This window comes from Leptidea sinapis, chromosome 39, assembly GCF_905404315.1.
Source record: "Leptidea sinapis chromosome 39, ilLepSina1.1, whole genome shotgun sequence".
Classification (NCBI taxonomy): Eukaryota; Metazoa; Arthropoda; class Insecta; order Lepidoptera; family Pieridae; genus Leptidea; species Leptidea sinapis.
Genome location: NC_066303.1, coordinates 2,809,162 through 2,834,116, shown reverse-complemented (window position 1 = coordinate 2,834,116; position 24,955 = coordinate 2,809,162). Strand labels below are relative to the sequence as shown.

The following is a 24,955-nucleotide window of genomic DNA, read 5'->3' as shown; positions in this document are numbered from 1 at the left end:
TATTATGTCGAAAACAAAATGACAGTGCACTTTTCTGTAACAAAAATTTCAGACGTCAAATTGTAGGTACTTCTCTATTTTAGCACGGTTCTGTAACAATGCTATTTTGCAACTTAAACTGCTTGAAATAACACTTGACCCCTAGTTGGCGTGTGACAAACGTAATCTAAAAATAAATTTGATTGAATAACTACTTTCATTCATAAAAAATCGACGCCATTTTGTGATGAATGCAGAATATGTTTGTCACGGTCAACACGTTGAAATGGGTCAAGGAGAAACTCTACGCTTGCGCGAGACAATTGATTTTTCCCTGACGTCACAAAATGTCTGATAAAGCACTGCATAGTTCAGTTTAAAGCGTTTGAAATCCGGGTTGTCGACCAAATGGATAGCAGATAGGTCTCGGCGTTATCAAATGAAAGCATCTATACTTTAGTTCTTCTTATAGTTGCAAAAGCAAAGGTCGCGCAATGATATTTCGTTTCAACCTCCCCGTCTTGGACAAGATGTGCTTCCTGAAAAAAATATTTTGTTTCTGTGAGTATATAATTTAGTTTTTTTAATGTTATTTCATTAAAAAAGGAAAATATTGGAACTATGACCATTGATTTGTCAATATGAGTCCTTATTATGAAAATACTTTTCACTTGCTTAAAGTAGGTATTTACTGAACGTAATTATTATGATTTTGATTTTGTTTGAACACTATATTCAGCTATTTTATAACCACCACTATATTTTTAAATACATACAATGCACGCTATATAATATATTTCAAAATTGGATTTCACATTACCTAACGAAGGTTAGAATCTTTCCATTCTGAAAAAGTACCCCAGGCTTCAGCGATCGCAATTAACACAGCAGAACTTTTTTAATATTTGAAATAATTGAAAATAGGCAAAGATAAAACGTTTTTATATTGTTTTTAAGGCCACGTGGAGGAGCGTTATTTGGCATGGTTTAGGTTGATACGGAGAAGAAGAAAAGAATTTAGAAATTTATATATTAATTGTTCTATCAAATGCGTTTGATTAACTCAATTAATTCCTTCATTGTTTAACTTTTTACTGTCTATACGTAGGTCATACTAAATGTTTTGCGTAACTTAAAAAAAACTACATATTGTTATAACCAAACTATTATGTTTATTGCATTTCAAATTGCTCTCTTTACATTTTAAACTTTTTTTTCATGCGATCGAATCATTTTTTAAAACAGGAGGACTACAGTTCTGAAGGCATGTTTTCTACGTGCTGATTGAAGGCTATTACTGCCTCTTCGGAATTGGTAAAAGTAAATCCTCTCATCAAATCTTTGATTTTGGGGAAAATTCAGAAATCAGGTCGGGGCTATGTGCAGGATGGGTGACGAGTTGTACTTTTTCGGAAGCTAAAAATGACTAAGCTTTGTTAGCCGTGTGTGAAGAAGCGTTGTCATGATGTAGGAGAACGCGGCTTATTGGGCATCTTTCGCCAACTTTTTTTAACACTCTGGGTAAACAAATGGTAGAACTCGGCATTAACACTCTTTTGATCTTCAAGTGGAATTGTGCAGATGGGACCCGAAGCTTTTACCAACGTTTCTCGCCTGCCTCTCTTTTGTTGCCCTGTTCTCATTTTCAAACACCCATTCAAAAGATTGCTGTTTTTTTTCGGGTTCAAAACAATAAATCCACGTCTCGTCTCCTGTGGCAATGTCATAAACAGCATTAGAATGTCCATGGTCGTACTTCATTAGCACGAGGGATCCAACGACAACAACGTTTCCGAACTTTCAATTATTTGTGTAAAATTTTCTGAATTGACTCATACCATTCCCCAATAGTCCTCGAATTGTCTCATAGGTAATCCGCGGGTTTTTCACTTTTTCACGTAGCCACATTATTTTCGTTGACGGCAGTTGATGGCCGCCCTTCACGAAATTCGTCATGTAAAGAAACCCAGGTCGGGCTCTCAAATTCAGCAAACTATCGTCTTACGGTGCTCAAGCAAGGTGCTTCTCTCCCAAAAGTCTTGCGGAGAGAGAGAACTTTTTAAATCATAAAAAATCATCGCTCTGAAATCTTTTCGACTTAATTCCATTTTCTTTGTGTACGTAGAGCTTTGATGTGTGATAAAAAACAATTGACAAATGATTTCCCGCTAGTGAATTTATTCATTACTAAGAAGGTTGCAACGTTTCAAAAAATATAACATTCGAAATTCAAATAGTTCCGATTAGCTAGAAGTAGTAGTAGTAGTAGTGTGAGTTAAAACGGTTTCTCGTGCTGTATGAGGTCTCGCGTTATATTGGAGCAATAATGGAAAGGTTGATTCTTGAGTCGGGGCTGTTTCATTGCTAGTTTTGCTATCATTTGGAGTTCGGCACAGTAGACATCTGCCGTTATTGTTTGACCAGATCGGAGAAAGTTAAGTAGTGACTAACACCATGCTGAGACCACTAAACAGTTACCATTACCTTTTTATTGGTAAGCTTTGCTTTAGGACACTGTTGCGGCGTTTGACCTGGGGTCAGCCATTGCATTTATCGCTTTCGGCTATCGTAAAGTCCACTTTTCATCGCTTGTCACAATTCGATTCAATATTCCTTCATTTCTGTATCGATTCAACAAGGCAACAATAGTTTCAACACGCGTTTCTTTTTGCAGTTCAGTCAAATTATGAGGCACCCATTTTTCATATTTTTATTTTATTGATTTGACGAAAATGAGTCAATATTGTTGGTAAGGTAACGTAAAACCATGCTGCTAATTCCTAGGTAGTTTGTATCGGATCGGTTTCCACTCTCTCACTTCCACTCTCTTTCAATTGGAGCTGCTCTATGTTGCACGCGGTCAAATGGATCGAGCTGATACTGGGGTGCGCCAGACCAGAGATGACAGCAATACTCCATGTGTGGCCGGACCTGCGCTTTGTAGAGCGCTAGAATGTGGGCCCGTTTTAAGTATTGCCGTACTCTATAAATGACGCCCAGTTTCTTCGAAGCCAATTTGGCTTTGCCCTCCAGATGGCCACGAAATTGGGAATCGCTCGTTTCCATCACAAAAACGTTTAAACCAAAATCGCACGGTGCGTTCATTAGCAGTCCCCTCTCCAAGCACAACATTGATATTGCGAGCTGTTCTGCCGCGTTAGTCCGCGTCGGAACTCCTATTAAAAATTACTCGAATTTTCGAAGTATCCATCTTTCTTGTCTAAGCTGAATAAAAAAAGAAACAACTGAAAGCAGATATTCGAATTTTGTACATTTTTTAAAAGGAGAACTACATAGGTACCATATGACAGAAGTTTCACTCAAAAATCTCAAACCATGAAGGTTCTATGTCAATTCTAAGTACCTATTACAATAAAACAGCAATTTCATACTTGAACCCCTATTATATAGTAAATAAACAGCAGTTGCATCCCACTCTAAAGATTCAAGCAATACTCTGGAACATTGTTATATAAATGTGTGGGCAGTTTAAAGGTCAAATAAACTTACATCGGGTTAAAAATAAGATTGCTCTGGTATTTTAAATAGCGTGGGTGATTTCTGTTTAAATTATTTAAGAAAACAAACCTGAGGAAAGGATTTATTTTGCTTTATGGGGGATGTCAACTGACTTTCTGGAATGATTTTTTATATATAAGAGATATCTTAAGATATCAAGTCCATGAATATATCTTAAAATGCACCCCACGCTTTTTTACAAATGTATCTTACATTATAACACTATGCGTACCTAGTTTATGCTTATTTAAATATTTTTTTACTTTTTAGTTTAGTTTTCTATAAAAGCGTGTTATTTAGTTTCTTCTTTAACTATTATTTTATATTCTCAAAACGATGATAATGTATTAATAGTTATTTATGCAACTGTTGTGTAATAAAGGGTATTAAAACACGAACGTGGGTTTAACGTGGGGAACTTGGCTTCGCCTCGTGTGATAATAGTATCACATGAGTGTTTTAATACTTAATTATCAACAGTTGCATACAAGAATTTATCTACCCCCATAATATGAATCCTCTATAAAAGATTCTGAAACTGTTAGCTTACTGCTTAGATTAAAAAAACCAGCCCTAGTAATCATTACATCCTCCAAACGAGTGTTGTAATATTGTACTGAATTTCATTACAGCACTCGTTTGGATGATGTAATGGTTATTTGGACATTGGGTGTTTTAATGTTGGAAATAAGCTAACTGTTTTGAAATCTTTTATAGAGGATTTAAAGCATGGGTGTATATAAATAATAATAATAACGAATTAACACACGCCATAGTCTTTGCCACAAACACACCATGGGGTTTCGGACATAATGAAAGCTGTTTGAAAATGGAACAGACTATATAAATTAATAAATTCATACCAATCCTTGATCACTGTGCAATGTTTCAAAATAATCCGAGGTTTTGAAGGGGTTGATAATCACGGTCAAATATTTTTTTAACATAAAAACAGGCATACAATCCGACTTTAGATAAATAGATACAAGTCAAGCTTAAACCGTGTAAAAATTTAGATCCTTGTAAGGAGTAATAAACAACAATAATAAAAAACGTCTTAGCTATATTTGTATTACAAAATGTTGCTGTTTAAAAAGAGAAAGGCGTTAATTTTTTTAACAACTCATTTAATAGAATAATTTGAGAAGAGGTAAACTATGATGTTTTTAATTTCTGAATAATATTTAAGCAGACAAAAATAAAAGTTATTTTAATTAAAACCTCTTCAGAAATAGAACGTGCCGTTCAGAATCGTCCAATCACAGCAACTATTATTACGTTCACTCAACCACAGAATTTTCATCTTTGCAAATAGCTTCCAGTTTATAATTTTGCTTGAGAGGTTTTTTGGTTAATGCAAGGTATAAATTGTGTTGTTTATAATGCTTGTGAAGAAAGTACATATATTAATGAAGATGGGGTGATGAATACTTGGGGATATCTTGTATTCAATCCGTCGAACCAAGAGCGAAGATCGCACGGAACTTTTTGGCTTGCACTTGGCTTGCCAAGCCCCTAATTCGTAGGCAATAAGCTAACCTTTCCTAAATGAAAATGTCCTACATAATTCTTCTTGTCGAGATTAAGTGAATGCGTACCACGTTCCGACTTACAATAGCTTCTAGTGTTGTGACTTCTTGTATATATTTATCGATAAAATACGTATTCTAGCATTTGATGTTATAGGCGTGAAGTTTTTTCTCAAAAAGGCCAAAAAAAAAGTGGTTGACTTTTTATAAGCTGGTCGCTGGATATACTTGAGATGATCATAAAAACAAAAATATATTCTTATCTGGTTGTTTGTATAATTTATTCTAGCAGTTTTACAGGTGGATGGATAGTTGAAAAGCCAACAAGCATGCATGCAAAGATACAAAGTGCAGTTCAACTTAAAATATCAGCTTCAGTCTCTTGGACTTATGTTTACTCGAGGGCTCTTCTGATGTTGCGAGAGAAGATGGCCGGCACAAATCACTTACCGTTCAATATTCTAATTGCAATTATCCTTCTGTTTTGTGTAAAAGAAAATAGTGACAAACTTCGACGGATTTCAAGTGATTTTCAAACATAAATATTTGTGGGAAATAAAACCTTTCGAAATTTATTGAAATGAAAATGTTGAAAATTTTCTTGAAAAGTTTGTATCTTCAGCAACCAAAATAGTGGATCAAATAGTAATATTGTTGATAAGACAATTGACCTCTTAGGAATAATAATTCGTAAAGCTAGTACAAGAATATCGATATCGATAAACGAACATCTCTACCATACATTGCAAATTGATACACATGTACAAACGTGTTGTGTCTAGTGCAAACAGTACATTATAAGGACTGTACTAAAATATTATGGAAGTCTTAATTCATGGGTCACTACTTTCCTGCCCGTTTATCGGTCGGTATGTCTGTCTGTAAGAACTTAATGAATTTCATAGTTCCAAGAATATTGCTTTTTGGATTGTTCACTAAAATATAAAATTTAATTATTTTTAAACAACATAACAAAAATACGTCTATTAGTGACGAGTGTCAAGTAATCAGTAGATCTATGTTAATTCCAATTAAAAAGAGAGTAAGAGGATCTCATAAACCGCAATAGGTATTCTGCAGAAAAAATTGAAAGAGTATCTATAAATATATAATTCTTCTGTACGTGTGTTGACAGTGAACTCCTAAGCGGCTGGAGCGATCTGAATGAATTTTTTTGTGAGTTGATTCGAGGATGGTTCAGATTCACAATTGAACTAGTTACCTCCTAAATGGCTGGACCGATTTTGATGTTTTTATTTGTGTTCCAGTAAATTTGAGTATGGTTTATTAGACTTAAGATGCTCAATTCAGTCCATATATTATTTTCCTGCCCATGTGTTAGTTAGTGAAATCCTACTAATGGCTGGACCGATTATTCAAATTTAAGACGTGTGTCGGATGCGCTAGTATGCAGAAATTATTATGACCAACTAACAACAAATTTAAATTAATTGATCTTGTCATATCAAGAGTGTCGTTGATTAATGACAAATCTCCAATATTGACGTAAAACATTATCTCTTTGTATACGTGGACTTGCGACCCGGTGAATGTTGCACGAGATAACTGGGTGCGACAAAGCGCATCTAATTGTGGAATGAATATATCTTGTAGTGCATGTCTGAGTTTATGGTAATAATGTTGATGTGGTGTGTATTGGCAGCGATGGTGGTGTGCACAGTTCAGGGTCTGCAGCTTGACAACCAGGCTTCCACCAGGCGCCCTCGCGTCACGAAGTACAGCAAGACTACGTTAGCACCTGGTGGATCTACGGTAAGACTTTATTAGTTTCCGTACCCGAAGGTTAGACAACGGGAAACTGCCTGCCTTTTAGCAGGCTCATTTACATGAACAACAATACACAGCAGATTAGTTCTGAAATTTTAACAGGTGAGTATTACTTAATACGTAAGTGTGCATCACTGCTCTGTGGCATTACTAATACCGCTATAACTACAAACTTAGATGGTAAAAAATATATTGAATTAAGCGTCATTTTGCGGAAATCGATAAATTTCCAAAGGAGATTGAAACGCTTCTATACATTCCTGGGCCCAGGTGATAACAGGATGAAAGTAGCACCATTTAAAAGATAACATTTAAATAATCCGTAATTGAAAATTCAGCAAATTTGTCAATCTAGGAGCTGAGTAATCGAAGATATAAAAAAGAGGTTATGTCTTAAACTATATGTTGACAGCTGATCTATAGTAGGTTTATTAAATGCTAAGCTAAGGATTTATCACATACTTATATTAGCTGGGTACCAACTTTGTTTTTTTAGATAAAAAATACCCACCTATCTACGTTTACCTATCTACTACTTAATTAGATATAATACGTAATAGATATAATATAGTATACCTAAAATAAAATATAGTTTTATTTGCTCAGATAAGAATAATAAGTATATACTCATTAGCTCATACATGAACTGTAAAACAGACTGCTACCAGCTACAGACATTAAATTTCCTTGGAATTCAATTGGGTAGGTAGGTAACAAGTCGGTAACTCAACCAATTATACAACAAGAAACGAAGTTACAATGACGAAGAAACGAAACGATCTGTCAGACTTTTTATTGTCAAAGTGAAGTTAGCGTTGAGGAACAAGGAACATCAGGCCCAAAAGTCCCATTCTCCTTTTTGTAAGTTTTCTCGAGTGTAAATTCCGTGAGTCTTGTGCAAGAATTTGGCGAGTCTCCTGATTATGCCTCGTGTAGAGTAAAAACACGTGTTGAATTGATTGAAGATAAATCTAAGTGACATTTACACTCAAGGAAACTCACAAAAATTTGGATAAGATGGTAAATTAAAAATCATGTTTCTTATATAAAACTATCATTAAGAATTCATAAAAAAAGTATTATAGTAAATGAAAGAATTTTTGAAATTATAAAACAAACAAACATTTAAGAAGCAAAATATTAATAATGGGCGTTACTCACCTCCAAATTCTGAACGGCTACGGCGCATCGTGGGACAAGTAGGTGAAGTAGGCTCTACGCTACTGATGATATTATGAGAAATTGATTTATTTATAAGAATCACGTATTTTTATTTTTGAATATTTTTTTATGATTACGATAGAGTATGTGTTTTGGTCCACGCTGTATATTTTGAAAATAAAACTATTATAAATAAATAAATAACTAAATTAAACTATTATCAACTATACAATAAAATTGAAACTGCAAAATTTTAGTTATGCTATTTATTCTTTTTATTTATGAAAACAAGGGACGAGACGAGCAGGACGTTCAGCTTATGGTAATTGGATTATTGAAAAACCCCAAAAATTCTGAACGGCACTACAATTGAGCCCGTCACTTTGAGATATAAGATGTTAAGTCTCATTTGCCCAGTAAATTAGTGAATTTAGTGGGCAAATGAGACTGAAGGACGACGTAGCTAGTGAGCTACGGCGTCCTTCAGAAAGAAACACAATAATATTTACACACTTCACAGCGGAAATAGGCGCCGTTGTGGTACCCATAATCTAGCCGGCATTCTGTGCCAGTGGGCACTGGTAAAAAATTATAAATAATATGCTGCATTAAGGTCGCAATCTGCAGGTAAGGGTACCCAAGAAGCTGGCAACGTTGCCTATTTGAATTGCCAAACTTAATATTTGGAAAAGGTACGTGCCATATTTCGGGTGATCTGTCAAATTTATTATTCGCCTGGACAACTCTTTAATCTGCACAAATCTTAAATTCATCACTCTGAATCGATGAAATATGTACACATCACGACGTGATGCATATTTAAGCATTTTGGCCGCTTCAGCCGCTGCTCCTATCGCCTTTTTGATGTTAAATATTCCAACTTTGTTGAGGTATGAATACAACTTCTCTAGCACTCGTTCGTTTATTTGCATTTTGAATATTTCATCTTTTGCAGTTAGCTAACTGTGTTCTCTATTAAAGTAAGCTCTTTTTTGATATTTCCAGGAGTCGTCAACAGAGAGGAGTTTATTGACAGCCACTTACCGTCTCCAGGGTAGTGGGGGGGAAACCTGCATCCTGCTGATAGTCGACGCCCTGTTAGACATATCGTACATGACCAAACTCAATGAACGCGCGGTAAGTGTTGGTTTATTTAAAGTGACATTTTCTGACCTGTGATCTGGTATTTGTAAATATTTCTTAGGGTTTTATTTTCAAGTTGAACTGCAGTTTATTTCTAAAATAAAAGTAATATAAACGCTAGTAAAACTATTAAAGGTCACCCCATAAGAGAACGCTGGAAGAAACAGGTAGATTAAAAAAATGGTATAAATTCCCTGTAAATATTTTTATATTTCTACCGCCATGCCTTAAAACCTCTATTAAAGATTCTCTCAAAAAGACTATATAAAACAGACCCAACACACTATTGCCAACACCCAATGTCCTTAACCATTACATCATCCAAACGAGTGTTGTAATGAAATTCAGTACAACATTACAACACTCGTTTGGATGATATTATGGTTACTAGGACTGGCTGATTTGATTGAACTATTTCAGAATCGTTTACAGAGGATTCATATTCTGGGTGTAGATAAAGTCTTGTATGCAACTGATGATAATTAGGTATTAGAACACTCATGTGATACTATTATCACTCGTCTGATAAACCCACTTTCGTGTTTTAATACCCGTTATTACACAGCAGTTGTATAACTAATATATTATAGATAATGTGTTTAATAATAATATAAGATGATTGCATAACATTCCAGGATGCAAATACATTTGTACCAAACAATGCTAACGTTGGTGGCACTTGTAAGGAAGGCGACGTGGAGTCACTAGTGCTGTCCTTTAAAGAATTTGCTTTGGAATGGACATTCGCAAAGGTATACCACATCTTAATTATTTTTAACACCCCTTTTATTTTTTGTGTTAGAGACAATCTTTGATAGCCGTATGATAAACATGGCTTTATACCAAAGCCTTAGGCTGGGTTTAGGACTCGACCGAGGGTAAGTGCTGACGTCGGTCAAGTGAAGCTATATCAATAAAAACGAATGATCGTGTACAGTCCAGCGATGATGAATTACTACGCGCGTACAGCTGTACGCGTGTCTGCTGACGCGCTAGGGCGGTAAATAGTGCGTTCACGGTTCAGTGTGACGCTGACCAATCGGCCGACCGTACGCAATGATATTATAGTATTATAAGAGTACTATAGTATAAAAAGATAGGTATTATAGTATTAAAAGAGTAGAGTTACTTTTAAATATCATTGACCGTACGCGCGTGTTTAACATCGTAACCAAAAAATTCGTTTTCTGGCAATTTCAAAAAAATTGTATAAAGATTTCCTTCAATTAGACACTATAATAATTGGGTAAACATGATATCTTCTCCGCTGTTTATTCCATAATGATTTGAATAAGTAGTACGCACATATTTAAGAGGTGACAAATGGATGTATTTTTCTTCGCAATTGTACACGCGCAGTAAAGTTTGCTATCAGCTGTTTAGTGTTTAGTGGTCAGCTGATCGCGTACCCACGCGCTACGCTCGACGTCGAGCATTAAATCCAACTTTAGAATATACTTACCATAGATTTTGAATTGACGATTTGACAGCCACAGAATGCATGACCAATTTTTGATTTGCCAATGTGCGTTAGTTAGTGGTTTAATATTTAAAAACATAAAGGAGCTAAATGCTAAGTGTTTACGACTTAACAATGAAACCGGTTACAATAATAATAGATTTGCTTACATTTTCTACCTTGCCGTATCCCTTTTAGAGATGTTCTACTTTCTTACACGCTTTGTCTTTAAGCTAGTATAATACAAATATATGCCTCATACAGGTAAAAAATAATTAACTTTTGAGTATCTGAGACCCTGCATAGTTTTGTTAATGCATCTTTTAGGGACCAATATCCCTTACTCATTTTTTTGTCTTTCCCGTGTTCATGCCTGCCTGCTTGTGTAGTTTATAGCTCGCTAGATCTTGTAGGAATTTTTAAGGGTTTTGAGCCTTCAGCTTATATGATTGAGTCCTAAACCATCATTTTTTTATGGAAGAAGAAGAAGACAAACCAGTATACGGGTCACCTGGTGGTAAGTGATCACCGCAGACCTCTGTAACAACAGAGGAATCACAAGAGCGCTGCCAACCTTACATAGCGTTGAATAACATACAAATATGAGTTCAAAAACCGAAATCACATTAATAATTTTAATTTATGATGTATTCCTAATCAAAATTCTAATTATCGAAAGATTTTGTCCAAAAACACGTCAGAGAGTTTCGGTGAAAGCTGATCTTCTTGTCTCACTGCTTAATTTATTTGGAAATTTTTCACCAAAGCAATTTATGCTTGGCAAATTGTAGAGATATTTAGTGAGTATTGTATATTATGTAGATGAAAACTATTTTTTGTTGTTTGGTTTAGTTTTCGTCATAGGCTAATAATCAAAATTATTATTACATGCATTACTTTACAAAATATATTGTAATTGAAATGATTTGTAAAAAGATGAAGCTGTAAATGTTGATTTAAAAGAGTGGTAATGAATTTCTTGCCACTTCTTCTCCTTAAAGCTCAACCTTTTCCGAAGTGGTGGTAAATGTAATATGAAAAGAAAACTTTTGACATTGTCAAGTGTCATTTACCTACATAAATAAAGTATTTTTTTTTTATTTGATTTCTACGAAATCTTTACGAATCTGTTTGCAGACACCTGGCGGAGAAAGATGGTATGTGGATAGCATACGATTGACGTATAATTCGAGCGCAAGAATCCTTGAACACGCAGCCAAACAGGGCAGAAGAGTCAGCCTCACCACTGGTCCCAGGGCATTACTCTTTCCTACTCCAGTTGGCAAATCTTTCGACTGCCCTGATGAATCTATTGTTGAGCTGTTAGAAGAAGATGCTAGGTATGATGTCATTTTAAGTAGTAGCTATGGTACGATGAACATTAATTAGTTTACCCATTTTTACTCAATGTAATAAATTTACTTAATTCTGGTAATAAAACTTAAATAAGTTTCCTAATATGCAATTATTGAGGTTGAACATCAACTGCAAAGTAGATCCTATTGATGGAGCCACAGCCCGAGAGTTGTACAAGACATACCTAGATTTACGACCCATGGGTCACTTGAACGGATGGATCAGTTGGTAAGAGCGCTCAGACGAAATCCGAGAGGCGCGGGTTTGAGTCGTTAATAAATTTAGGATACAAATTTAATATGTAAAACTTAAATAAAGAATAATTTATAATTGAAATTTCCAAAAAGTTAAGAATATTCATGCAAGAAATATTATGAAATAATTGGAATGTCCAAGTTCGTTACAAAACAAAAATTTAAAGAAACAAAAACAAATTATAATAGAACAAGCTACATTATATATCTACTCCAAAAGAAACCTAAGACAAAATTCCTGATTTTTGATAAATAAATAAATGGAATATTATACATACGTTTATACATATGTTCGCTACGGGTCATCTGGTGTTAAGTGATCACTGCCGCCCACATTCTCTTGTAACACCACAGGATTCACATGAGCGCTGCCGGTCCTTAAGGAACGTACGTACGCGTATGTACGCGCTTGTATGCTTTTGAACGTACCCATGTCGTATTGTCCCGGAAACACCGCACAATTAAGTTCATTCCACAACTTTGTAGTACGTGGAAGAAAGCTCCTCGAAAATCACACTATGGAGGATCCAGATGGTGGGGATTATATCCTAATTTGTGGCATGTGAAGGTGAAATTCGGCGGCAGGAATCAGGTGAAACAGCTCTTCGGAACACTCCCCGTGATACATGCGATTGAAGACACACAATGAAGCGATGTCTCTACCTATGCAACGCTAGGTGTTCCCGTTCATAGTTCAGTGGATCCCCGACAAATGGATCAAGCTGATACTGGTGTGCACCAGACCAAAGATGACAGCAATATTCCATGTGTGGCCGGACGTGCGCTTTGTAGAGCGCTAGAATGTGGGTTTGAAGTATTGCCGTGCTCTATTTATGACGCTTGAGTGTTAGTAGTCACCACAGCCCATAGTGTTATGCAACACCTAGGGAATCTTCCAGGTGGATAAAATAAATGTGTGCTTACTTATGTACGCACTCATGAAGATTATATAGATTATACCGCATAATTTAGTTATAAACATGTAATTTATTATCTTTGAATTATTTAGATACAATTTTAGAGAAATTTATTTTAAAACTTGTATATAAATTGAAATTTAATTAATTCTAGTCCATTGGTTGTGGTTCAGTAGACACACGAGTTACCAGAAGTAAGTAGTGGTAGCTGAAGTATGATACAAATGGGCAACTTGACCAATTAACGTTAGGGTGTCGAATTTGCGTGACGGTTTGCGCGCACATTGTAAAAATTCACTCTGATAATTTTTCCCTAAAGGGCCAAAAGAAATATAACTTGAAAAAAGGATAATTTTTATTGCAGCAACCCAAATACAGCTCACCGTGCCAAGCTATACCTCCGTCAGATGCGCCTTCAACCCTTCATGTTCAGACGTGATGGTCTTTTCGGCCCATCGTGGAAATGTTCCGACGCGAATCGTTCACGGTCCGAAACGGCTCCGGTCGCGGTCGGTTCGGCGTTGGCAATCGCAACAGCAGGCACACTCATCGGTTATGCCATCTGGAGGTATTTGAAGGTGAAAAAGGTACAATACGACACCATGGAGTGAAGGGGTTAATGCGTTCTGAACTTTATTGGGTTAAGTTACATTTTATATTTGATTTGATCTATGTAGGATAGACAGACCGTTGCTATCGAAACTACTCCTTAAAAGGACTCTATGGGTTAGAATATATAAGCGTATAGAATATAGATGACCTGATGAAAGCGTGACCAATTTTGATTTGTCAATATGCTTTCTAATAGTTCTATATTCAAAATACTAACGATCTAATTTCAAGTATGGCTGGCTGTTTATGACTTGTCAATCAAAATCGGTTACAGTGACAAAAGACACGCCTTTCTTTTCTATCTTGCTGTATCTCCATTACAGATGTTTGTGTCTTGCATACTTTGTTCGTCTATACTCTATAGGCTACTATATTGTAAGTCTATGTTTTAACCCTGAGTTGTGCTAGTTTTTGATAGTTAGATAGAAGTTACATTGTCAGATATCAAGATTGAACTAATACAGAGGCAGTAACAATTATTATTACCAGAATTGAAAATGGAACAGCTTACTATAATATAAGAATATAATGTGGCTAATCGAATTTAGTATCTATACGTTTGTTGATTATGAAGTAACGCACTTAGTAGATACCTACTACTCAGCTCCGTGTTCATGTTATGTCAGGACGAAATTCTCCTTGATATCCTTTCATTTTGGTATATACCTCAAACTACTATACCAAAAATACCAGTCTTAGAGCAATGTCGTTTTATACATTATCGGCCTTACAAATAAACTTGGTATAAAGTTATAACTAATGATAAACAAAGAAAATACAAAATGTTTACAATATCGTTGACAACACTGTCAATGATAATTCTGAAGTTTTTCAAATGACAAGCTGCCTTGCAAATAAACGCGGGAAACGTTATACGACCGAGCAAACCATTCGTAAGCAAAATGTCTATTTGTAAACATTTTACATATTCTTGGTTTATGCTTAGTTATAATATTATGCCAATTTTATCTGTAAGGCCGTATGTATCAAATAATTGCACCAACTTCTGCCTTCCAAACCATAAGGCTTAAGACCAGCCTGGCGAAACTCTCTAAGAAATAGCGATTCACTCGCCTGCATGAAACTTGCAGTCATTGACAGATTGATAAATAACGGCTATAATCTCGTAAAAATGGAAGATAGCCGAAAACCACTACGTTTTAAGGCAACTGTTCGCTTTCAAACTTAGCCGGATTATACTTGTGGCCAATCGCCATACTGCTATTACTACTATTTCAAACTTATGTCAGATGACGTTTCATACTAAACTAAATTTCAATTTTTACTTAGGCAGTCCCTCTTATAATCACGTAGCGTATAAAGTATTTACATCCTCTTTGCTGTGAAAGATGAAGCTAATGAGTGGTCAATACATGACTTTAAGGCTACCAAAGTACCAAGCTAGAAAAAAAGAAACGGGTATGGGCAACGGTGTTGCTATGTTTATTTTCGATCCCGATAAAAGGTTACTTACTATCCATGGTCACGACTGAGGTACTCTTTTGGTTGTTCCATTTTCTCTGTCTGCGTTCATGTCTATGTTCATAACTAGGTTTATGTATTAAAAATGTTAATATTACCTCGTCTTTAAAATCTCTAAACTTCAAATCATCATCAGTAAATGACCTTGTTTCGCTGTGTTATGGTAACCTCTTTATGTCCGGAGACATAAACTTTACAGGTAATAAAAAAAGAGTTATTTAGAACAGAAATGTAGATAAGTAAGAGGTTTTCGTTTAACTCCTTAAATAACTTTAATAGTACGTTAATTAATTTCATACCTGCGGCGTCAATATAAAAAGCGCGTTTTTAAATTTGTATCGCAACAAAAATATATTTTTTTAACACACGTGTTATTCATACTACAGCGACGCGTGGGTTAAGAATGTCTTATAATATCTTATCGCTTATATTTAAAAGTCTTTTATTCACTACCAATAACACTAGTACCAAGTCACTATCAAATTGAATCTTTATTATCATTTAACATTTACAATGACAATTTTTGTGACATTCAATAACAAAATTGCTAGTCTCCAGTAACTGTTTTTACTTGACGGAATATATTTATTGCTGTTAACAAATAGGAAATATATAGTCTTTTCAGTCATTCATATTTTCTACAATTTTTATTACTTTTAATTACGTTGTAATAATTAATTCCACAAAAAACAAACGAAGGCGAAAGAAAGGTAATAACCGATGAAGAGAGCGTGTGTGTACGGTGAGTAAATTAAAAGGGAGATTTTTGCTGGTGTTTTTTGTCTTTATAAGGTAGAAATAAAAATTTCGTTCAGGATGCATACATACTATTAATTAAAGAAAATAGCTTGAAATAGCTTACGGCGATTATTTTTAAAAGCCAATTTCAAAGATTAAAATATATCAGCATTAGAAATATGATGTCTAAAAGCGAATGTATTTTTAATATTGGTTAAAAATTGGCTTTTAAATATTAAAGTTGAATTAATGTGTATAGTGAGTTACATAATATTTTGAAGACGGTCATAAGCTTTTGACGCAGACTGTACTTCTAGTGTTGTAGATATAGTTATCGATGAACATATCTCAGAATAATAATACATATAACGATAGTCCAATACCAGACGCCAATACATGGAATCTTGAGCATGTATCGTAAGTTTTACCTAGGCTAGGGATAAAGTTAAATACGTTTATGAATTTTTTTTTGATACAAATAAGAAAAGGTTCCAATTACATCTTGTACATCGCTCGCATAGTGAGAGACAAGATATACAAGAAGCCTTAACAAATTCGCTTAAAAGCGCTTAAGGCTCAACGTTTTTCCGTAATCACATCTACTATAGAAACAACAAGTTAAAGTTTTTCATATTTTTTTATAATAATTTGCATTAAGATGGCACGGCGATGATATCAATCATAGAACTAGTGAAAATGCACAAAGTTCTCTTAGGGACGTGGTGCGGGTTTTTAGCAAGAACAAGGAGATGTTGACCTTCGAATGTTTGTCGAATTTGTGTCCAACAAGTTCAATATTCATTTGGCGGAGTTAAATGTGTTATTATTGCATGAGATATAGATAATTGTTAAACTGTTATATGGGTCTAAGATTTGAAGCTATTAGATCATCTAATGGTGGTGATTATTTAAAATTGTTGAAAGTTGTTTGTGTACAAGTATTTAATCCCTATATTCGAAATCGATAGCTATATATTATCGAATGTTGAAAAGAGTTGCAGGCATATTACTAGATGAAAAATATGAGTATTAAGTGAACGAAACCAGTCTAAATACTTATATTAAATTGTATTAATATATGATAATACTTTAATTCAAGGCCTCAGTAAACTCGCCTTTTATGTAAGTAAAAGCTATTTTTGTTTTTTGTCAATATAATGATACTCAACGATGGTGTTATGTATAAAATATAGTATTAAGACATGTTTAATCTTATATTTTAATACGACGTTGAATTGAAATCTAGTAATATGACTGAATTTAACAAAATACGTGCCTAGGATAAGGAATATTTATATTGCTATTTCGAACCGTAAATTATAATATCCTACTTTCAATAAAAGCACAAAATAGTACAAATGTTTTGAGTTGCATTAAGAAAACGAAAGTAGATCAATTTCTATTTGCTTGCAATTTTAACGATTATTTTATAAATTCATACATGTATGACCACTCCAATATCCCGATAGAACTATGTTTTTAATTATAAAAATTTTGAATTCTTTGCATTCTTGTAAGTAAGCTAATGTATATTATAGAATGTTGTAACTCAGTTATCTCAGATTGTTAATTATACTATAAGATAGTACTCCAAAAATTATAATGTCTAATAGTATTATATATTCAGCGTTAGCTATGACTCCAAATACAATAGTTTTAATGAATTTCCATTTTTAGAACAAATTTGCTCTCTTATTATTATAAATTTTAGCAGCATTGCAAAACATAATATATATATATGCTTCAGAATCGATATGAATGAAGAATGGTTTCTGGAGCTTTATACAATAATCATTGTAATATTTCTGTTTACAAATTGTATACATATCAAGTGATAATAATATATATTTGAGAGGCATAGTTATAGTTCTGTACGTATAAATATAATTTATTTTATAAATTGTTTGCGGTGTAGATAACAATGATGATATTACGTGTATAAGCAATAAAATCTCGTTGAACGCCGTCAGTATGACAGAGTGGCATTCGGTGTTGTATTGTGTGCAAAACTTGGCTTCACTTAATCACTAGTGTATAATAATTATGTTAAGAATATGCGGTTCAAACTGTTTTAGCAAGATTGTATACTTGTTATATTACTTCTATACTAAGTTATGAGTAAGTCTCAGTATTCTTAATACTTAGTAGATAAATATGTTGTCAAAATAATTATTAATCGATAGTTTGTATCGATATTAAAGTGTACAGCACTATTCAGCTAGGGGTATTTTTTTTAATCCTAGTATTAAATGATTTTTTCTCTTTCATATTTATTATATAAACTTTAGTTTTAGGATTTGACGCTTAGTATTATATTATATTGATTTAATAGTAGGAGTCTGTGTTTTCCTATGTTATTGAAGTATTTAATCTGTAGTGTTAATTATTTATCCAAAATTAGGAAGGTAATCATTGAACGTGGTTGTTAATCCTTGACACACGAAATGTTTGAACTATTTAAATGAGAAGTGAACAGAACTTAAGTTTTATTTGCAAACGACAAAGACTGTGATCTCTGTCATTTGCAAAAAAGGATGTGGGATAATCCTAAGATATTATTCCTAGATGGTAATGTTATTCGCTTATGTGTAAGTTTTTTATATGTTTCATTGAAAGTGGTTGGATATACCTATATTATATCCTAAAATTTCTTATTATGATATAAAATTTAAGTGTCACATAACTCGATTTAGTTCACTTCAACTTGTTGTTTCAAAAGTGGCTTTATTTAAAAAAAATATCTTTGACGTTATTGACTCAAGCCTATTTATTATTTCTTACAACATTCATTATATAATCAGTATCTAAAGGTTTTTTAGTAGCCGTAAAAGTTTGTGATTTTGATAATTTACAATACTTTCTTGATGTAGGAAATATTTTATAAAATTATGAACACTAATCAATTTTGATACTTTAAATGATATTCGTGAGGCACTTGGACCCAAGTTTTGCTAGTTAAGGTGCGGTGTAATGCAAAAGTTGTGAGGGCTATTTATGTATTATCAAATTAACATATCGTTTATACAAACATGTTGTATGCTTATATTATGGTTGATGATAAGTAATTAGATAGTTAGGTAGTTTATTATTAGTATAATAGAAGTTAAACCATTTGCTGTTTACATTACTTATTCAAACTTTGCATAATTGGTTAAGAGGTACATGAAATGACTTGACGAAGTTTAAAATAAACAGTAATATTAAGATTGCCTATGCACAATTAATATTTTTAAAAATAACTTGTTTATCGTTTAAGGACTTGAAATCAGGACAAAAATATTACTTGTATTCTCATCCTTCTGCACTTTGAAAATTTAGACTACCTAATTCTTGTTTACGGTTTAATTCATACAAAATAGTAGTAAACGTATTTAAGTAAAATAGTTACTATTATATAATTTTTGTAGGTAGTAAGTTACGTTGTAGTTTGTCTTTATTGCATGTCGCTGTAAAAAATTCTTGCTTTTTGTGTAATTTGAAAATTTTGATACTTGTCTTTCTATTTGTCACATGTCACTTTTTGTATATTCTTGCACTATACTTTTTTAAATCTGATGTCTTATTCTCATTTCTACTTTAAATACTTTTGACTTGCAAATATGTTTTTAATAGATGAAGAATAATTTGATCGTTTCTATTAGCTGTATTTTATCGTACTCAATTTGAAATGAATGAACATGATTGCTATTTTTTACTCAATGCCTAGTGTCGTCATTATATATCGTAGATATCACATAATATGTTTAAAGTACGTATTATCTTATTTTTCATATTATTTTGGAAAAAAGTAGCTAAACGTTGAATTTCTCGCCGATTCATCTCATCATAAGCAACTGTAAGAACCGGTGGTAGTGTTAAAACTATAATTAAATAATCAACAGTGTTTTCTTAGAACTTATTTGAAAAAAATATTCTATTTGACTATATGCCACGTTCCATTACACTACGTTATTTAAAATAATATTTATGCATAACTAAATACATAGTTTTTAATAAACTGCTTTCAACTTCATCTATTGAAAACATATTTGTATAATTTATACATATTATTACTTCTGCGAAATATTTCTGAAATGTTTATTAGATGAGATGTCTATTTTCCTAATTGTATTGAATTCCCGTAGCCCCATTTAGGTTTGTAGCGTTGGTGTCGGTGCATTTAAATTAAATTAAATTATATTAAAATATTGTATTATGCCATACGATTTGTCTTCCAGTAACATTGATCTAATAACAATAGCGTTAAAATATTGTAGCTTGTATTCATTTTATATGTTACAACTAAGAGCAGGCTATATTTAATATGGTGTGATAGTCTTCATTTAGAAGATGAACTTTTATAAGTATCAAAATCGTCAATTATAGAATTACAACTTTAAAGTATCATTTAATTTTCAAAAAGGTTTCGCTGTAATTTTATTATTTTATCAAAAAAAAATGCAATGATTGAATTGTTCCAGGCTCCTTAAAGCATTAAGATTGAGCATTATATTCACGTATTATTGGAATAATCCCAAATATTTGGTCCCATATAGAAAATGCTGAGGCATTAATATACTGAGGTACCTACAGAGAAATAATATTTGTAATCAAAGTACACATATTTACGTTTTTTAATGTTACATAGCTTACAAAAATTCGCTTGTGCTTTTAGATGTAACATATACTATTATTAATATATTATGATATTAATGGGTGGTGATGTTATGAATAATGAATCTCTGAAGTTAACGTTGTTGAAAGCTACGCAGTTACACGATTCATAATAATTACCTACTCAATATTTTATAAGTGACATTATATCTCAAAATTATCGTAACATAAGCGGGTACATTTATTGAACTATCTTTATGAATAAATGCCGTCAAATGAATGAAGTTTGTTTTACTTAATAAATTGGAATAACGGCGAAACAAAAGTTAATTTATTATTTTTAGCACAGAATACACAATAGGTAATACAGATATTTTAGGTAGGTATTAAGTAAGTTGATAGATGGATAATTTTAAAATCGGGGAATATAAAACTATCGATAAATCTGATAGCACATCACTAAATTACTTAATTTTTCTAATATAAAGTAATAATAAATACTGGCTAATACTAAAGTTTCTAATTGATTGTCTCACCAGAAATACAAGGGGTAAATAATGTAATATTGTCACAAATATTAAACAGGGGTAAAATGGGAAGGTAGCGGGGTAAGATGAAAATGTATCGGGGTAAGATCCAAATCATCCCATTTTATTATTTGTATTTTATTGCGATCTTACCTCACCGGGGCTATAATAAGAAGAAGTTCTCAAACTATTCATCTTATATATTGAATAAGCTAAAATTATAAAACAAAACTATTAGGACACATACAATATATTTTCTTCTTTTCAATCAAAGGGGTTTGGATGTTTTAAAAATTCTGGCTTGTCTCCCGTGCTGTTTAGTTTATTAATGACGACTTAACGAACAATGTCAATAGTAACAAAAGTTTAAAACAAAATACCTCATTTAATTATTGCTTCTGATAAAATTCTTCTTTTTGTAAAAGCCAAGTAAGTCCTTCCGGAGTGGGGGTCGTTGACCCGCATTGCTTGGTTCGTGTCTGATTTTTGCCTAAAATGTTGGGAATACCTCGCCTTAAGAGGAAACTAACACAGCAACTTTACCCATTTGTAAAACGTTTTCATCCTCCGCGCTTACGCAGTGAAGACCAATCCTTTATCTAAGGTTGCTCCCATGACACGGCTTCATTGTTTCTGTTCTCAGCTTTTCTCATATTAAACTCAAAATCATTGCGGTGAATAGTCTTAGTAGTAATATATCTTCGTTCCTAACCGTGAACTTGTTCGTTCACGAAGCACGCATAAAAGCAGTGTTCAATATTATAAACCTACACTCGACATTGGCGAAATCTATAAGGAAATTAACCATCAACCCAAACAATTCATTACTTCATTCATTTATGAGAAAAATACATATTTTCTTCTTTTCAATTGAAAGGGGTTTCCTGGTGGAATGACGCTGGTGGCTTGGGTACGGGGAAGGGTGTGGTGGAAGGGGTGTGGGACGCGACTTTCGTCGACACTCTGGCTCCTTCTCATGTCCGAGTTACGTCAGTTGGTGCTGTGGCTGCTGCTTCGACTGCCGAAGACGGCAAGCGTCGCAAATATGTTGGTCTCGGGGAGTCTTACATCTTTGTGCCGTTTGGTAATATCTACGCGTATCAATAGGGCTACTGGAAACCAGGCGTTGGCAGCTATTTCAGTCAACGGATCAGCCTAACTATCCAACGTGGAAATTCTGCCAGTATTCTTGGTACGCTTCCCTGTGATGATAGTTTTAATTTAATGCAATCATAGCATTTATTCAAACAAAACAAATCTTATAACTATATTTACAATACTATGACTACATAAAATTAAAACTATCATTACATGGAAGCATACCAAGAATACTGGCGGCATTTCCGCGTTGGATAGCTAGGCTGAACCGTTGACCGAGATAGCTGCCAGCGCTTGTGTTTCCAGTAGCCTTATTGAGGCGCGAAGATAGTATTTTGAACATTCTCCGCGCCTCTGGGCCCCACGGGCCAAGTGTCAACACCAAAGATGTATGACTCCCCGAGACCAACATATTTGCGACGCTTGCCATCTTCGGCAGTCGAAGCAGCAGCCCCAGCACCAACTGAAGTAACTTGGACATGAGAAGGAGCCAGAGTGTCGACGCAAGTCGCGTCCCACACCAGCGCCCTTCCCCGTGCCCAAGCCACCAGCGTCATTCCATTAGGACGTTTGCCGTCGCGGCGACGACTTCAATAATGCTGGCCTGACGACTGATACGGCCTGCCGATTTTAGGCAGGATAACCCGTGACCCCAAGAGCATCTACCTGAACGCCACATCTACATTGATGTGGTTCATTCAGTTTTATACCTAGCCGGTGTGATAAGCATATTGACAATCTCATATTGTCAAGTAGCGTTCCAATCGGCGCAGAAGGGAAGGCTTGTAACCATAAGCCCTACTTATTTTGTGTCACGGCCAAAAGAAGATCACGCTCTGCTCTGTCAGTAGATGAGATCAAAAGATCAGCAAAGGCTGACTTACAAAGAATTCCCATGCTTTTTGACACTGTAAATGGAAAACTGGAAAATTTTGAATATTTGCAATATTTAGGCAAGCATTGTTAGCTTCGTTCAAATACGCAATCTCTGAGTTACCTGCTACGTGATTTACAATTCTAGTAAACAGAGGCTGCGCATTATTATAAGTAATCATAGTATTATAAATATAGCTATAACATTTGTTTTGTTTTTAAAAAATGAGACAAATATAAGGCGGTCGATGTCGAAAGCAAAAGCTAGTATATTCCTAATTATTGTGTTGTTCATTATTATTACTTTAATAGGGCTTATTTCACTTATTACCTGTTAGAGTTACAAACAATTATCTTCAACACGGGGAGTCACCCTCCCTATCTCTAATCAATTTAATTGAACCCCGAGAGATTTATTCGCTTCATACACGACCAAATTATTCTGTCAACATGTGTTCATGACAATTATTTTACGGCACCGAAGTGTAATAATACGATGAATCGTAGTTTGTTTCATTGTAAATATGTCATATTCGTAGGAATCATTTAGAGAACATATTACTGGCTATTTTTTCATACAAATATTGTTGACTCTTATCTCCTTGGGTTTCCCAAGCTTTATACCTTCGAAAAGCGTTTTATTATGAATAAGGCAGAAAAAGTATAAATAACACGGAAAACGAACGTAATTAATTCAAAATGCAAAAATACTTCCGAGTATTGTACGTTCCTTCGCAGCCATTTGTATTATACGTCAAAAGTAGTACTCTGGACGCTCGCAAGTGGCGCTTCAAATAGGCACAAAAAATATGCTGTCAAACATATGGTCAACAGTCTGTGAAGTGGTATTTATACAGGTCAGTGGCAGTAGGACTGATGTACATGACATCATGGCGATTGTAATGAATAAAAAGTGAGCACATTTCGAGAGTAGATAGGAGTTGTTGAATATGAAGTCTTTGAATGGAGACTGAGAGAATACTAGAAGGTGTAGCAGTCCATTACACGGAGGTCGAGATTGGAGGCGACTAGAAAGCCGGTTATGGAAGAATAGGGAAGAGGACTACATCAAATTTTTAATTCCTTTTTTATGTCACTGAAAGTCAGATAACTACAATCGAATCTTTCCGCCCTTTCATTATCAAATGTTTTTAGTCTTCACATTTTCTTATGTTCCTAGTTTGTTTGATATTGAAAACTGCGTGCGAATAATTGTGTATAACGAAACTAATAAAGTAGTAATAAGATAGACTTAGACTGAAGATAGAAATAAGACTATAAAGACTATAATAGACTTCTAGCCGATCTGGTCAAGATCGCCGGAATACGTTGGATGACGGCAGCGCAGGACCGATAGTCGTGGAGATCTTTGGGAGGCCTTTGTCCAGCATTGGACGTCTTCCGGCTGATGATAATGATGATACTGATAAATGGAGATCAGTAATCACTCCTCTATCATCTCCTCTAGATTTACGGGTAAACATATACATTTTATGATTGTTTCGATAACAAAACAAGTTTGTTTACAGCATCTATTGTTTGGGAATTCAAAGGGAATTAAAATAGTAACCATTGGATAGAACTGATGATTCATTAGGAGTACTGAAATTAGTAGAAAAATTTTCAATGGCTGCTTTATGTTTTTTTTTATATTAGAGGGGGCAAACCGTCAAGAAGCTCACGCATGAACATTCGCAACACCAGGGGTCTAGGGATGCCTTAACGACCTTTAAGTTGAGAATTAGAATGCTTATAATGTAAAATCACAAATTATTTATTTCGTGTGTTAGAAACAAATTCACTCAAATCACTTTTAAAATATACATACACATAGGTTCCAAAATGCATTTATACTTGTATATTATTATGTTCAAAAAATCCTTATCGCTTTTTTTTCATAGCGAATCATTTGTAATTTTCCGTGTAA

At 34.1% G+C, this 24,955-nt stretch overlaps 1 protein-coding gene across 1 annotated transcript; it reads left to right on the top strand.

The window, feature by feature from the left end:
* The first annotated feature begins 327 nt into the window (after positions 1-327).
* Positions 328-20,810, top strand: LOC126976194 (uncharacterized). The gene is made up of 6 exons (XM_050824446.1): positions 328-540; positions 6,691-6,800; positions 8,982-9,113; positions 9,755-9,871; positions 11,716-11,918; positions 13,470-20,810. The coding sequence occupies exons 1-6, from the start codon at positions 474-476 to the stop codon at positions 13,714-13,716; spliced, it is 876 nt and encodes a 291-aa protein (XP_050680403.1). The 5' UTR covers positions 328-473; the 3' UTR covers positions 13,717-20,810.
* Positions 20,811-24,955: the final 4,145 nt, after the last annotated feature.

Coding starts and splice junctions, on each gene's coding strand:
- LOC126976194 (XM_050824446.1), top strand. CDS start 474: ATGATATTTCGTTTCAACCTCCCCGTCTTGGACAAGATGTGCTTCCTG. Junction 6,801..8,981: donor TAGCACCTGGTGGATCTACG/GTAAGACTTTAT, acceptor TGATATTTCCAG/GAGTCGTCAACAGAGAGGAG. Junction 9,872..11,715: donor TGGAATGGACATTCGCAAAG/GTATACCACATC, acceptor ATCTGTTTGCAG/ACACCTGGCGGAGAAAGATG.